This window comes from Pelodiscus sinensis, chromosome 7 (assembly GCF_049634645.1).
Source record: "Pelodiscus sinensis isolate JC-2024 chromosome 7, ASM4963464v1, whole genome shotgun sequence".
In the NCBI taxonomy this organism is placed as follows: domain Eukaryota; kingdom Metazoa; phylum Chordata; order Testudines; family Trionychidae; genus Pelodiscus; species Pelodiscus sinensis.
In genome coordinates, this window is record NC_134717.1 from 23,085,299 (window position 1) to 23,102,840 (window position 17,542).

General features: G+C 42.8%; 1 protein-coding gene across 8 annotated transcripts in view; it reads right to left on the bottom strand.

The window, feature by feature from the left end:
• The window catches only part of QTMAN (queuosine-tRNA mannosyltransferase), a 349,427-nt gene that overhangs the window by 213,686 nt on the left and 118,199 nt on the right, over positions 1-17,542 (bottom strand). The window contains exon 1 of one of the 8 annotated variants that reach the window (XM_075933322.1): positions 8,409-8,458. The exons of the other annotated variants lie outside the window; for them this stretch is intronic. Within the exon in view, the coding sequence (XP_075789437.1) occupies positions 8,409-8,446 (38 nt within the window). The 5' untranslated portion in view covers positions 8,447-8,458. Of the gene's footprint in view, positions 1-8,408; positions 8,459-17,542 lie in introns of those variants that run through there. 8 annotated transcript variants of the gene reach the window in all.

Sequence of the window (17,542 nt, forward strand, 5' to 3'; positions counted from 1 at the left end):
GGGTCCATGGAGTGGTATTAGCCAAGGGGTAGGAGTGGTGTCCCTGCCCAAGGTTTGTGGAAGGCTGGAGAGGGATGGCACGAGACAAATGGCTTGGTCACTGTCTCCGGTCCATCCCCTCCAGGGTCCCTAGGGTTGGCTGCTGTCGGCAGGCAGGCTACTGGGCTAGATGGACCTTTGGTCTGACACAGGACGGCCATTGTAAGCTCAGGGCTCAGGGTCGGGGGTCTCAGTGGACCCCCTTGATTCTCTTGCACACCTGCTCCTGGGTGGCCAGGATGGCAGCTCTCCTGCCCTAGACGGCCGCTTTCCTGTGCCTAGTGCGGAGATCGTGGACGAGGTTCACGATGTCTGCACTAGCCCAGGCTGGTGCCCGCCTCTTGCGGTCCCGGACAAGCTCCCGGGAGCCGCTAGCCTGGTCCCGGGAAGAGGGGAAGGGCTGGGGGGCATCGGGTGGCTGGCTCGATCCGTGCCAGGTGCAGGGTCTGCTGGCTAGGTGCTGGCAGGCTTGCACCTGGCACGGGCACCGTAGCCAGCCCGTGCCCCTTTTAGGGGTCCGGGGCCGGGAGGGGGCCAGACGAGTTTCCGTGGTGTTGTCCAGAGTGGCCACCAGGGAAACCTGGGGAGGGCTAGCCTCCCACTAGTTCGAATTAAGGGGCTACACACCCCTTAATTCGAACTAGCTAGTTCGAATTAGGCTTAATCCTCATAAAATGAGGTTTTCCTAGTTCGAACTAAGCGCTCCGCTAGTTAGATTTAAATTCGAACTAGCGGAGCGCTAGTGTAGCGCCTATTAAAGTTAATTCGAACTAATGTCTGTTAGTTCGAATTAACTTTGTAGTGTAGACATACCCTAAGAGTGTAGTCAATAAAAGTTCTATCAACTACACAATTAGCCAATTACCCACCTCTTAACATCCTTAGTACATAATACAATAAAGTAAATTTATTCCTTCTTTAATAAGCTATTCTAAATAAGAATAAATCTTATTCTAAACAAGAGACTACAGACATTAAAGAAAAGGGGCAAACTAGTCTTTGCAAAACATATAGGGTTGCCAGATGGTTTAATCAAAAATACCGAACATCCTCTCCCCCCCAAAAAAAATGGGGAAAAAATTCTGGTGAGAAAAAAAAAGGGGGGGGGAGACCAAAGTTGTTGAGGAAAAAAAAAGGATCCCAAGAGTTGATAAGTAAAACAAAAAAAACAAAAAACCCACCAGCCTCCTGCCATCTCTGCACCAGGCCAGACAGCTCCCCTGCAGAACCCAGTAAGTACCCAGGATATTTGCCTCCTGGCCAGGAAAAAAATCAGAAAATATCAGACATTTTAGGTGTCCGATATGTTCTGAATTTTTTATCAGACAGGAGACGAAAATACTGAACTGTCCAGTTCAATGCCAGACACCTGGCAACCCTAGACATGAAAACAGAATTTCATAGTATTACATGCTTGTTTAAATCATGGTGCAAATTCCCAAACATATCAACAGGACAAAGAAAATTAACAAACATCTGTCCCATGAGTTGGGAAGGACTTGAAGAAAGATGAATCAGAGAACAGCCAATAGAAAATGTATATTATAGTTCATGACCTTGAAAACCTTACTCATGATAGATGTCCTTACTCAGTCAGGCTAATTGTGTGAGTAATGACTACTCATAAATTAAGGTTTACATGATCAGGTCCTAGACAGACTTTTCTCAGTCTTCTGTTGCATGGGTTGCATCTAAATCTGAATGGGTTTAAAAAAAAACCCCAGTAACACTGAAAAAGGAAATCATGTTTCTAGGCTCCCTCTTAAGACTGCCACTCTAATGACAGTCACTTGTGCCAACACAAATGGTGACAAGCAGCAGTGGTGATGTCTGTTTTTAATTTATTTTAATTGTGCACTCTTTATTGATTTTGATTGCAGTGTCAGAAAATAAGTTATATTATTACGCTATTGGCAATATCAATGTCTTTCCTTATTCTAATTGCCCTCATACATTTTCTGCATATTGAATTCAACCCTTTTTTCACAAATAATAACCAAATCAAATTAAAAAAAATTAAAACAACATAACTTCTGTCTTAGCTGCCACTGCATATACTGAATGCAATAAATGTACAACTACTGAATTAAATTTATAAACTCACAGTACAGAATTTTTAATAAAAATGTACTGAGAAGCAATGAAAAAAATCACAAGACAGTATTTTTTACAAAATATAATACAATTAAAGTTGCTTTAAAAATTCTAAATAAAAACCAGAAAATGCTTTAAGCAAACTCTTCTCAACCCACACCCAGAAACAGAGAGCCCAGTAATTTTGCCTTCCTTACTCCCACAAAACTCCCTTTTCTCTTACTAGGAGCTTTACCTGGCAAAGGAGAGAACAGTAAGGTCTGGAAGTGTATAAAGCAAACAAGAACCATACGTCTACACTTATACACTATGAAGTGAAAAATGAAAGAAAACATATATTACATATATTTTGGCCTACCTGAGTTTTAAAAAATAATGTTGCCCCTTCTGAGTTAAGTATGGCATATATTTAACGTACTGTGCATCCATCTATTTCCTTACTATTTAAAACTTGCTGCAGGTGTTATTAATAAAATAAATTTTATTTTTAAAAGGATGCTATTCTATAAGCTTTGAAGCTCACATATAGTCTAACTTAACCCAGCTTTAGTTCATCTGGTCTTTAAATGACCCCTTTCATGTGGTCAGCCCACGAGCCATACGTACTGCCATTCAATCTCGCCACTGTACATCGCCAGTGTGAGGATGATTTGCATGATTTGCATTTCCTGTACTGTTTGAGCTTCAATGAGTTCTAAGCACCACGTACAAAAGAAACCACTGCCAAGTAATGCAAAGATTTTAGTTAAACCAGATGAGACTATTTTAGTCAGGTTGCCAAATAAAAAAAAAAAAGTCTCAGGGATATCCTGTGAAATAAGGATTTATTGGTAGAGTCTCTGAACCTGAGATGAGTAGTTACATATAAAAGATAAAAGTCATATACATTCCTTAATAAATCTGGCCCAGCAGAAAGGTTACATGTCAGAAAATAATGCACTGATCTAGAATATTCCATATCCTTCTTTCTGATCCTCAGATTTTGACTTCACACTGTATTATTACTGTAATTATTTCATAGGACATACATGGGTTCAATTAAATTACTTTTCCTGACATACATAGTTAAATTATATCTAAATTAAACTAAATCTATTGATTGCTTGTTAAGTTTTTCCCTCAGAAAAAAAGCTTGTATTTTAATCACAAATGATCAATAAAAGCTGGAGGACAAAGAACTGTTATAGAAATGGCATTTTAGCGGGCACAATGAATAAGTACTAAAGTGAAAAATAAGTATCAGAACCTAATCTTCATGAAAAACAGAGACAGATGGGGAGACAGACCTATATGATGCTACAAATAGATGAATATCTTGTAAGGATTTCAACAAATTCAGTCAAAATTTCAAAAAGTACACATTTGCTTATTGTGTTACTAACTATTTATGTTCACCTGAAATGCAACCTACAATATATGTATGAAAAATTTCACCAATGTTAATTTTTGACAAGTAGAACAAAATTACAACACATCCCTAAAATCATAATCACTACATAAGCCATTTTCCAAAGATCATTTTGCCTAAAATGCTTGTTGTATCAAGGTACAAATAAAGGAACAAGATATGAGAATGCTTGTTTTAGTAACTGCTTCACAGAATTTGTGTCAGTGCCTTGAATGAACAAATTAAAATAAAGGCTTCTTCCTCTAGCCTTCCTATATGTTTTATCATACTGTATAGCACACAACTCTCCATAATGGTCAAAGTAGTCAATCACTATTTAGACTAATATATGGTACTATGCCAGCTCAATTCACTACATCCCACCAGCTAATCAGTAACCATCACATATGCCCTATAGCAGTCTAAAATACATTCTATTAAGAAATAGATATCAGCATACTATTTATGTTTAATAAAAGGGGGAAAAAGCTCCAAAATCTTCCATAGCTATTGTTTTCACACAAAACTTATTTCAAAGAGCTGTGCTTAAAACAAACAATAGACTAGGCATAAATAATTAAATGCTAAAATTTGCTCTTGGATACATGTGTACAAAACCCATTTACTCAAGTGTGATCAGAGGGGAGATATTCAAGAGACAAATATGATCCTATGTATACTTTCTATTTTGTAGTTTCAAAATTTTAAGAGAGATAGGATTAGTATGTTAACGTGGTTTTTTTAATTTTCTCACTTAGAATTTCTGTGCATAATGAATTCATGCCCATTTTTACAGATCAGCTAATCTTACTATGGCAAGAAACAAACTGCATGTATTAACTCTTTGGTTGCTGGATTTCAAGAATATCAATCAAGTAAATGCTTCAATGGAGGTTATACAGTATAAACAAACCTTTTCAAAAAGGCCTTAACACAGACTATTTTGTGTGAGCAAAAATGTTTTTGCATATGCCAAATGGGTTGTTAATGATGCATTTATTCAATTTGTACACTTAAAATTATGAGCACATACAGTGCTTTTAAAAATCCAGACATGACCCTGCAGGGTACTGACAACATCCTGTGAGGTACTAAGTTTGTTAGGAATCAAGCACAGCCACAATTCACAGGGGACAATCAACACCTTTTTGGATCAGTTCCAGAATGCTCAATGCACACAAAGGACTGGACAACATAACTAGTTATCTTGCTTATAAACTTTTTGATTGATCTAACTTGAATAAATAAAAATATTGACGTTGTATTAAGAGTAACATTTTATAGTAATAACATCTCATGTATGAAACAGATTATTCATGATAATAACCAGATAAAATGACTTCCGAGTATCTGCTGTGTAAAGGATTTTTGTTTTAAATAAGGAGATTGGAATGCAGTATTATTCAGTATCGGTCTTTCCTAACACTGTTTTTAGTTTGTTCCTAAAAAACATCACTATGTTTGAAACTAAAAATAGATGGTTATTTTTATCTATTTAATCAAAGAAACATATTTTGTATTAGTCTTCTTTAATTTACAAATAATTCTGTACTGCACTTTATGGATATATCATGATAACCCCTGACACACAGCCTTAAGACTTACACAATATAAGCTACACTCCTCCTGCAATTCAAACAAAATGTGTTTTAAAAAGATTCCAGCAACAATGGTCTTATGACTAAACAAGAAACAGAAGCAGAAGCCATGAGCCAAACAGATACCTATCGGTTTCCTTGAGCTTAATCTGATTACAACATGGCTCTCAAAAACGTTAAATAGAATGCCACGTCAGAGAGCAGGCATATGATAAAAATAGTTCATGACAGGAAATCATTATTAAACCGGCATTACTAGTGTATCTGTTGTGGAAATTTCCCTGTAATTTTTCAAGGTTACCCTTATGCTTTTTTTTTTCCGTTGCCTGTTATACAACTTTCTCTACTCCCCAAGGTATGAATGTCTGAGATGTAAAACAGAAAAAAAATTGCAGTTTTCCAAATATTTACTGTTCATATACCTTTTCATGTATGCCACACATCATACTATAATTCAGTTTAACAAGAAATCATATAATATTCATAGTTGGAAAATAATCCAAAATGGACAAGTGCCACCATTACACAAATACTGTCATATGCCATGCGAGTAAAAATTTTGAATTAAATTACTTTTATAATGAAAATATCTTAATAGCTTTTATAGTGGAAAATATAACACCCTTCTATGAAAAGTTGTTAAAATAAAGATGACATAATTTTTTTCCACAGTCAACTAACCAAAATTAGAAAAACAAAACCTTTGATAGTATATCATCACACATCAACACTGATCTTTAAAAAGCTTACAAAAGTAAAAAAAAGAGCCCAGGAATAACAGAAACATTACTATTTGTGTTGTTATAAATATTTTTGCATTATTGAACCCTTCCATGGTATTTTTAATAAAATACCAGCTAAACTCCCAGCATCTTTTATTTTGTCTTGCTCTTAATTACATGGCTAAGAAAGATTATTTTTCTTTAAATGAGAATTACTTTTAGAAGGCAAAATATTCTTTGGCTAGCATACATTAATAAAATATATTTTGACATATACAAAAGATTTCAACAAGTTTTTTCAACCACCCTCAAAAAATCTTGGTTTCCATTTTAAATGTCACCATCACGGGGGAAAAAAGCAATCAAATTAGCTATCTTATCACTTAAAAAAATTAAAACCAGCAAATAATCTGTTATGGTGATTCAGATTTCCTTGAAAAAAAGTCCTATTATATCTGACCATTAATTTGCTGGTTTAACAACAGTGACACGGTGTCTTCCCACTAGGGATGTTAAAACGTGTTTGTTTATGTACGAGTGTAACCCCTGAAAATTTCAGCGGTTACACATTTGCATCCTAAATTTGCATGTTAGGAGCAGCTTGAAAGCTGGCTGCTAGCATGTACCAGCTCCCACTCCTTCCCCTCTCTCCCCACGTTACTGCCTCTGATACAGAGACAGCAGCACTGTACAAGGAGCAGGTGTCTCAGCGGGAGCCAGTACGCAGAGGGAGCTGGCTTAATAGCTGGCTTCCCACATGTAGCAGCTCCCACCTCTCCTCCTTGCTGCCTCTGATACAGAAGCAGAGGTGGGGGGAGGGGAGAGGGCTGCATGTAATGGTGCACATCAGTTCTATGTACAAGAGTACATGTTCATATACCTAATTTACATCAGTCTTTTTCTTCTCTCTAAAGACAATCACTCCCCGAATAACTTTCCTAGCTATATTATTCAAATATTGGCAATTTAGGTTGATATGTAAAGCCACAATAGTATTAATTATTTGCCACTGGTACATCAGGAGACAGACATGATGTGAGACAAGGGGAGGGAAATGACAGGAATTTAAACAAGAAAAACTACATACAGTAGACAGATAACCCTTACCCAATGAAACTAAAAACTATTGAAATGCCAACAGGTAGAACTGAACCTGGGACATCTGGAGATTTGTGCATGAGCCTCTACAGTAGCGATGGGGATCCTTATTTGTGTCGAGGACCGCTCACCCACAGAAAAAAAATCAGTCGGGGACTGCACACAAGTGAGAAGCACAAAAAAAACCCTCAACTGAGAAGGAGAAAGACGCTCCCCACTTTTCCCTCACATACCAGAGCATAAGGGGGGCCAACCTAGTAGATTTTGTGTGCAGAGGGAGATAGGGAGGGGTGCTGGAGCACCAGCATGGGCTCCCCAATGCTGGGGGGAGGCACTGCGCCTTGAGGGCTGAATCCAGGCAAGCTAGGGGCCACATCTAATCCCCAGGCCTGAGATTCCCCATCCCTGCTCTATAGCAAGAGCTAAAAGCCAACTGGCTCTCAGCTAAGGCTGTAGAGGACGCTTAGTCTTTTTCTCTGTAAATTGTCTAAGGGCCAGTACATGTGATAGTAATCTGATGGCTTCATTGCACTCACCTTTCTTTACAGAGCAGAAAAAATATCAAAAGGTTTACTATATTAGACTATCAAAGTTCAAGATGTTCAAACCTAATTTGGATAAATGCACCCAATATCAGTGAGGAAAAGACTAACTATTCCCTCTTCATGAAGAAATTATCAATCTGGTAGTAAGTTCAACGACTTCCCATTTGCAACAACCTTCCAGGTCAAGCTATGTAATGCTCTGGATGCTACTCCAAACTTTCAACCTCTAAGTAAAGTAGTAGGGCTTCTAAGGTCAAAACTGCAGAATGTTCTAAAAGATAGAAGGACTTGGTAGCTGAGAATAAGCACTTTGGAAACCAATCCAGATTAATCTAGAGGTAGCCAAAGAAAAATGAAACTGATCATCCGTAGGAATGAATAAAGTTGCTCTTCTCCAAAACCTTGCAGCCAGTTAATTCCTTAACATGTGCACTGGGCAAACGAGTGGCTCCCCCTGCTTCCTGAATTAATCAAATCGCATCATCCATTTTGAAGAAACACTAGGGTACAGTGCACAAGCATTTAAATCCTAGAACGGATATTCTGTTTTCAGAATTCAGAAGTAGTTACCTAATTTGAAAGACTGATGATAAATTAGAAAAGCAAGCATTTTATTACAAATTAATAATTTTCATAATTTATCTGTAAATTACTAACTCTTAAAATAGACATTGAGACAACCTAAATTCACAAGAGGGTTTCTTGAAGCGACCGCATATTAGGAATGCTTAACGTAACACAGAGATATCTATCTTGGCCAATTCAAAATTCTTACTCCCTTAAACTCTACTAGAATCACCATATAAGCCATCCCTATATTATTTGATGAAATTGGATATGGTAGAGGTAGAAATATGTGTAATACTGTGGGCCCCTATAGCAAAAACTTGTGTATACACTAAAAGGAAACGAAGAACAATCCCACCTTGCTGAAGGCCAAACAAATGAGTTGTCCAGTTTCATCTGACAAGTAATAGGAATCAATTCCATCCTATGGCAGTAAAGGGAAAGCATATATTTAAATACTTAAATTCTCAACATATTATTCAAATGCATAGATAACAACTCCTTATTGTGGAGAGGAGAATCCTTTTCCTTATGACATAAAGTAAATATACCCAAATATTTCCTTCTGAAAGCCTCAGCTTTCCTAGTCTTAACTACGTAAGAGTTAACCTCATAGCTAGAGCTCTTTGATGAATAGTTCAAGATTCTGCCAATGAAAGGATGCCAACCTACAGATGCAGTTATACTCTGAAGATACCACACATCCCAAACTCAAGCACTACACAACAAAACCAGTTATCAGATGTAAAAATGTGCAAAGCCCTCTGATAGAAGGAGTTGCACTTCATAGCACCAGTTAATCTCTTTGTTTAGTAGTAATTTTCTTAGGACAATACTAGGATGAAACATGAACTTCACATTTTGCCCTGCTACACTTGCAAATTTACCAAGGCATTCTCTTCTTACGTAGCCCATTTCCATATCTTGCTGTTCAAGAGAGTACTCATCTTGACTGGAGCAACAATAAGAAATGGTGAGCAACAGGTGAATCATTCTGTGTCTCTGAAATCAGGCAGCAGATGGGAAATTTCTAAGTCAGCCACTCAGACCTTCATTCTTCTAATTTATGCCTTACATTGTGTGAAAGAGTGACAACAGGATCCTAAGGTAGATCCCATGCCCAACCAGAGCCTGCTGGAGACCATATGGTTATTCACATGAAACTACAATCATACAAGATAGAGGATTAAAGGGATCCCAAGAAACATAAGTGCGCACTGAGAAAGGGCTATTACTTGTTAATGTTATGTAAACAATAATTTAAATGTTTTCAACTGAACACATAGCCAAAGAGTCAGAGAGTGTGTCTGTACTGGACCCATAGCTTGAAATAAGCTATGCAACTTGAGCCATGTCAATTGAGTGGCTTATTTCAGGTTAATTTTGAAATAGCTTATTTTGAAATTTGGCACTGTCTATACAGCACTTATTTCTAAATAAATCACTATTCTGAAACATCCCTAACTCCTCATGGAATGAGGTTTACTGGGATGTCAGAATAGCAAGCCTGTTATATTTTGAAATAATGGGCATGGTCAAAAGACATGGAATAGATATTTTACTATGCATCCGATATTCCAAAATAGTGCTGAAAAAGCATGTAATGAATCAGATATTTTGTATCTCGAAATCTCAAACATCCCTTCATTCCACATACAAGTCAAGAACATTTCTTAGCACTAGAAATTTTCTAGAAGAGGAATCACTAAGTCTTAGTAGGGTTAATATTAAGCATTCTAGATTCAGGGATAGCTCAGTGGTTTGAGCATTGAGCTGCTAAACCAAGGGTTGTGAGCTCAATATTTGAGGGGACCATTTAGGGATCTGTGGCAAATCTGTCAAGGGATGGTACTTGGTCTTGCTGTGAGGGCAGGGGACTGGACTCTATGACCTCACAAGATCTCTTCCAGCTCTATGAGATAAGCATATCTCGAGATATTAGAGCTAAAACCAGACCCTATGGCTCTAGTTCTAGATAAGACCCACAATTCAGTGCATTTACTTTCAGAGTCCAGTTTTCATATGACTGAAATTTCATAAGAATACTGAGAGGACATTCTTGTAAATAGGTGGGTTTCACAACTTTTAAGGTGACAAAAAAATTTTGAGACTAGAGAAGTAGCAATGTATCTTCCATTCTGTGCTGAAACACCTGAAGACAACTTATGGGATTTTGATACCATCAAACTTTAGTCTTAATGTGACCTCACACTTTGATTCCCTTGCCTAAATTTAATTCAGCTTCTTTCTGTAGCATATATTTTAAAACTTCAAATTTAATATAACAGTGATAATCCAGTGGCATAGTGAGCGGGGAGGTGGGGGGGACAGTTGCCCCCGGGTGCCATGCTAGGGTAGCATCAATTTAGCTGCCAAAAGTTATGTTGACAGACAGACAATGGAGGGAAGGATGACGCAAGGCTCCATGGGCACCAGCCAGACAGTGGAGGGAAGGATGATGCTAAGACACTGCGGGTGCCGGCTGCTTATGCACCTGAAGGAAATCTAAACTTAGTGTGAAATGCCTAGCGGGCGCAGTGCACAAGATGGAGGTTCTGGCTGAGCATGCGCAGAACGCAGCTGGCGCACAGGCCCCATCTGTGACTACAACCTACAGAATCCCCTTCACCACCAGTCAGTCCGAGGCACCGCCCATTGGGCTACAGCATCCAGGTCCTCGCCTTTAGCCTGCCCCTCAGAGGAACCACAGCCACCGATTGGCCAGAGGGTGCATCAGTCTGGCTGGAAGCAGAATGGCCCCGTGCGCTGGAGGGAGCCCCATGTGGAGGTGGGACAGGCAAGGGGGCTGAGGGTTGATCTTTTTTTAAATTTACTTTCTTATTTTTGCTTAGAAATAAACAACATATACATAGTAACAAATGATCGGGGGTGGGGCGCAAATTTTGCCTTTGTCCCCAGGCATATCACACCCTCGCTACTTCACTGTGGTAACCAAAATAATAAACTTAATGCACAAGCTGATATGTATTAACTGACAAAACTATTATTTTAGAGATTCTTTACCTTATATTCCTTAAAGTTATCAAATAAAAATTTAGATATACAACTATTAATTTTATGGCACATAATATTTTAGTATTTCACTCTATGATCTTTTGAGGGAGGAATAATTCAGGTGCTATATTTAAAAGATCAAATAAGAGAAAATTACAATTTACAATAATTTAACAGAAAAATGGGTGTGTTGCATGTTAAGACCTCTTAAAGAAAACTGTTATTAAAGATGAAACAGCCTGGCTAACTATTTTTTCCTAATTAGCAAGATGCTCTAACCTTTTTAATAAGCCTTACAGTGGACAGCATGTTTCATCCATATTGGTTATCCATCTAAAGAAAAACTAAACAAGTAATTCACAAGTACAGCTAATCGAATTACTGTTTTTGGGTGTTGAGTCAGATGACTGTTTTCACGTATTGGCACTACCTACTGAGAATCTTAAATAATATTAAATGTTCTACCTTAAATACACAATGAACTAACATCAATTGCATGGCATCTTAAAGACAAACTTCAAGGTACCACAATCATGAGTTAACGGAGTTACATTTTTAAGTTCCACAACAGCTGCTTAAAGAAGAAAGAACACACATATGGACTAAAATATATCTGCAACAGTAAACTAAAGAAATAAATAATGGGAATGCAAGTACCATAGTGATACTATAAGGAAAACAAAGTAAAGAGTCATTGAGAATTGGAGCCAAAGCAATGGTGGCCTACTCTACAAGCAGCAGAAGGCCTTTGTTTTCCATGTACTGTTTTGTGCCTTCCTTGTCAGTAGTTGAATTTAATAGTCTTAGGTTGATTAATACCACTAACTAGTGGCATTAATATCCATCTCTTTATCCTATCTTGACATACAAAGGAACGTACTAATATTATAATACATCTTGTACGTGATTAACATGTATTTTGGGGAAAATCCAAAAATCCAAGTCCATCACAGGCAATAGGCAAGTTTTTTGAGGACTAAGGGTTATTTTGAAGGAAGGGTTTTATCTCGAAATAACCCAGTTTTTTCCTCTCGAAATAGCACTATTCCGCAATAGTGTCATAACGCAATTATGCAAATGAAGCACAGGAAATTCAAATCTGCACTTCATTTGAAATTTTGGGTGTCTGCATTTGCATTCTTCTCTCAGAAGAGAAATGAAATGTAGACATACCCTAACTGAACAAACTCAGTGACAGAGACATAGATAGGATCCAGGGGTGAAATCATGGCATCACTAAAGTCACTGACAAACTTTCACTGGCTTCAGTGGGTTCAAAATTTCTCCAATCTGCTAGACTCCAACTTCCCCTTTGCCTCATTCATATAAATAGCATGGAACTTAAAACTGTCACACTGTCTGGAGTGACTCATTACCATGAGTGCCTATCTCAGGGCAGGCTACCAAAAACATTCTAAACTGGTATTCTATGATTAGATTTCACCAAGCCAGTCAAAAGCCGTTTCCCAGGTCCCAGGGTTGCTGCTGGGAGGGAGCCGTCCCCCATCTCACAGCTTCTGCTGGAGTTTCCCGGGCCAGACTCACTGGGTGGTAAAAGCCAATTCCCCCGAAATTGGCAGAGGTCCTTGTACTGAGGCCCTGTGGCTAGTCCACTACTGAAGCCAGAGATAAATGTGAACTCCTGGATCACTATAGAAGTCTTACCATGGAATCACAGATAGTTGGGAAAGTCTAGGACTATCTTGTCACCTACACAAAAACGATTTAGTAATGAAGGAATTAGTAATAAATCATCACTTACACTAAAAATCATAAGATATTCAAATCACTTCCTGTCCCAAGAGAAAGTTGCTTACCGCAGATAAACCGGCATCCTAGATCAGCAGTTCTCAGACTGTGGATTGGGATACCAAAGTGGGACACGATTCCATTTAAATGGGTTGCCAGGGCTGGTTTAGACTTGCTGAAGCCCGAGCAGTGGGGCTCAAGTTGCCGGCCCACTATCTGGAGCTGAAGCCCTGAGGCTTCAGCTTTGTCCACTCCCTCCTCCCCACAAAGCAGCAGCTGTTGGGCAGACTCAGGCTTCTGTCTCCACTCCTGAGGTCATGTAGCAGATTTTGTTGTCAGAAGGAGAGTCATGATGCAATGAAGTCTGAGAACCCCTGTACTAGATCTTACACCAAAAACAACTCCTGTAGTTAATCCTGTAACAAACTAGCTAAAGGTTTATTAACTAGGAAAAAAACCAAAGTTACTTACAGTTTATACATACAAATTAATTGCAAACTAAATGCTGTTGTACAGATCTTTCAATTCAAAATGTCTCCAGAGAGGACCCAGGGATAACCTAGAGACTGAGGGCAGGGAAGAGGGACAATCTCTGGCTTCAGTTTAATGTCTCTAGCCTTGCAAGAGTTCAAACACCAAAGAGAAAAGAAAAATCATGCCAACTATTTTTATTTCCTCTTTCAGCATTCAAGTCAATAAGACAAGGCCTTCTGGATATACTTCTCATGAGTGGATAACATAATTAACAAAGCTTTTGTCTTAAAATGGCCCACTTACATTTTGACAGTCCCCCTGGATAGCTGCGAGGGATGCAATTCATGAGTCCAAATGTTTTCAAAGTTATAAAGCAAAACTTGAATAGTTCCATATACTATGGAATACAGACAACACCAGTGAAATTAATACATGCAGCAACTTACAAGCATTTGATAGGGTTTAAACACCAAATACATTCTTATATGATTAATACTTATTCTGAACAAAACTAATACTAGGTGAGCTGGTCTGATTTCCTGTTACTAGTTTGCCAATTCTTAGCTAGTACCTACATCTTTGGTACTAGATTTACCAGCATCAGCTATATGTATGCAATACATACAATAATGGTTTCTAAATTAGTTGTTATAATTTAAGAAGGATCTTAAAATCACCATGGATAGTTCATATCAACATGCAGCAGCAGTAAAAAACAAACAAACAAACAAACAAGGCTAACAGTATTCTAAGCTCTATAGGTGTGTTGACACTGGGCCACTTATTCCGGAAAATCAGCCGCTTTTCTGGAATAAGCTGCGAGCTGTCTACACTGGCCGCTTGAATTTCCGGAAAAGCATCGACGCTGTACTGTACAAAATCAGCCGCTGGGAGCAGGTGCGCTCGAAGGTGAAGGAGCTGCAGCTGGGGTACGTGCGGGCCACGGAGGGGAGGGAAGCAGGACCCGATGCCTGTCCCTATTTCGAGAGGCTGCACTCTTTTCTGGGCGAGCCAGCCCCGCAAGCCCCAGCTGTCCCTGTAGACACCTGCCAGCACCGCCCCATAAACCGTCCCACCGAGCCGGAGAAGGGAGACGACAATGGCGGTGCGTCAGGAGAGGAGGCCAGCGTTGTCACCCAACAGGCCCCCTCCAGCAGCTCCTCTGTGGCCGGGGAGGAACCCACTGGTGAGTCTTTGCAGGTTACACTCCCAAAGGGCAGGGGGCAGGGGGGGGGTGGAGGGCGGGGGGGAGCGAGAGCCAGGTGCCCGGAGGGGGGAGGGGGAGAGCATGTCACTCAGGCCACGTGAGCTGCATGCTGCGTAGCATGAGGCAGTTAGCAGCACGTGCAACCACGTGCAGCCTGGTGACCGAGCGGCAGGTGGCCGTGGCAGGCAGCTGCAGGGCATGCCTGGGACCGTGCGCCTCGCACACATTCGGCGGGACCAGGGGGAAGGGTGGATGCCGGCTGGAACCGGCCAGGGCTCCAGGGACTCAGCCCAGAGCCCGCAGCTCCACCAAGGGGTGCAGCACAGGGAACGGCACACTGTCCCATGTCTGGCTGTGAGGCACAACCAGCTGCTCCTGGGATAAGCGCAGTGTCACAGTCCTGTGACCGTGGACCCCCACCGAGCCCCTCACCTGCTCCCAGTGCCTTGGCAGGTTCCCCGAGGGAAGTCCCCACTGTGGCCACACCTGTCCCTGGGCTACCAGGCTTGCGGGAGGGATAGTGGGAGGGAGAAGGGCCCCTGAGTTTTGCTGCAAGGATGGGACATCCCCCCACCCAGTCACCCTTCTGGTTCTGTCCAGGAGATATCCCACGCGAGGGGATCTGAGAGCCCAGACCGCCACCGACAGGTGTGCTCCCAGGCACTGCCGTGGCGATGCATCTCACTCCCTGTCAAACACCACCGATTAGCCCTAAGCTTTTCACAGTGTCCACCGGCAGGGAGTTCCACAGGTGAACGCAGCACAAGCACCCTCCCGCTCTGCACAGGGCCAGGATACAGACCCCTGGAGGGAGGACCCTACTCCAGGGGCGGTCCTCCTTGCCAACATACAACACGGGAGCAGGAGGGGAACCGAGTGGGCCCAAGCCACAACTGTGCGGTCACCTGGGCTCCGGGGTGGAGGGCATGAGGTGTGGGGACAGTGGACGACCTGCCTGACTGACCCGTCCTTTCTTCTCTTTCCTGCAGCGGGACCCAGCACCAGACCCGCGACTCCAGCAGCAGTGGCACCCCCAGCTGCCCAAGCCCGGAGGCCCAGGCTCCGACACCGGGACCAGCTGCTTCGGCGTCACGTCACCGCGGTGGAGGGGATCCAGACCTCCATTGCGGAGCGTGTGCAGGGGGACCAGGAGTGGCAGCAGGAGGGATGGGCTGCGTTCCTGGAGGAATGCCGCGAGATGCGTGCCACAATGGGCACCCTGACGGCACATTTAATACATGCCATCCACTACAGCATGGCCGGACCGCATGCCTCCGCCATCCCTCCCGGAGCACAGCCCATGCCCCCTCCTATCCCTGCTCCTCTCCCAGCTCCTGCTCCTCTCCCTGCCCCTGACCGTGCTCCTGCTCCTGACCCTGACCGTGCTCCTACTCGTGCTCCAACTTGTGGCCACCTCACCGTGCAGGCTGCCCCGATGCGGTCTGCCCAGCGTGGGCAGGTCCGCCCCCAGAGGGGCGCTCGCAGGGGCCACCAGTCCCAGTAACTGCCCCCCCTCCGTCTCCCAGTTAAAGGTCCCCCCCTCCTTCTCCCAGTTAAAGGTCCCCCCCCCCTCTCCTTTGTAAATAAAAAGTTCTGTTTTCACTTGAATCTTGTGTGGTTATTGTGTTCCTCTAGTAACTGTAAAGAAATTATGTGAGATGCCAATTAGCCACTTCAATTTAACAGGGTTACAAACTGTGGACAACAAATTCATGACTCTATCACCGGGGGGGGGGGGGGGAGCCCTTTTTCAGTGGTCATTGGTTTGCGGCGCATAAAGAAATACTGAGACTTTTCAGTAAAGATGTAAACCACAAACTATATTTACATAGCAACAAACAAGCACAAATGGTTAAAAGATGCAGCACAGTACAGATTCTAAAACATAGTCTAGGCGCAGGGAGGACGATTGTGGTGTTGCTGGCCACCTCAATCCTTTGGTCCTTCCGGGCCTCAGGAGAGGAACAGCCAGGAGATCCCTCGACGGATGATGACAGCGAAGCTGGCCATGTCAATCCTTTGGGCCTTCCGGGCCTCAGGAGAGGAAGAGCCAGGAGATCCATCGAAGATGGCACTGACGTGAGCCTTCCACACAAGTCCCAAATCCTGTTGGCTGTTCTTCAGGACAGGCGATGGTGGCCTAAACCCTAGCCTAACTTAAAAGAAAAACCCTAACTACACCCGACGCACCCGACGAACAGACTCGATGACGGCCGATGTGCTGTGACCCGACGCTTTACTATTGGCGGGGGGAGGTAAGGGGAGGAGGTGGGGAAGGGTAGGAGCTGGGACGGAGTAGTCTGGGGTGACCCAAGCGACCCTGCTACGGGGCTTGGGCAAACATGTCCACCAGGGCCTCTCTAATGCGCACCGCCTCCTGGCACGCCTGGCGGATGGCAGCTGTGTCGGGCTGGTCCAAGGTCTGTGCCTCAGCTGCCACCCATGCAGGGAGGAAGGCCTCCCCACTGCGCTCCACAATATTGTGGAGCATGCAGCACGCGGCCAGCACCTCTGTTGCATTCTGCTCACCCATGTCGAGACGGGTGAGCAAACAACGGAAGTGGGCTTTTAAGCATCCAAACGCCAGCTCCACTGGGTTTCGGGCCCGGTTGAGGCTGTCGTTGAACCGGGCCCAGTTCTGGTCCGGCTGCCCCGTGTAGGGCCGCATGAGCCAGGGCATCAGGGGGTAGGCCGCGTCCCCAACGATGCAGATGGGCATCGGCACATCCCCGACAGTCAAGTCCCGCCGGGGGAAGTAGGTGCCCGCCTCCAACCTCTGAAACAGTCCTGAGTTCCGGAGGATGCGGGCGTCGTGTGCCCAGCCGGACCAGCCGCTGTAGATGTCCAGGAAGCAGCCCCGGTGATCCACGAGGGCCTGCAGGATGATGGAGCAGTACGCCTTTCGGTTCATAAAGTGGGCTGCTCGATGCTCCGGGGCCCTGATGGCGATGTGGGTGGCGTCCAGGGCTCCCCCGCAGTTGGGGAACCCGAGGGCAGCGAAGCCGGCCATGGTCTCATCGACGTCGCGCAGGCGGATGATTCTCGGG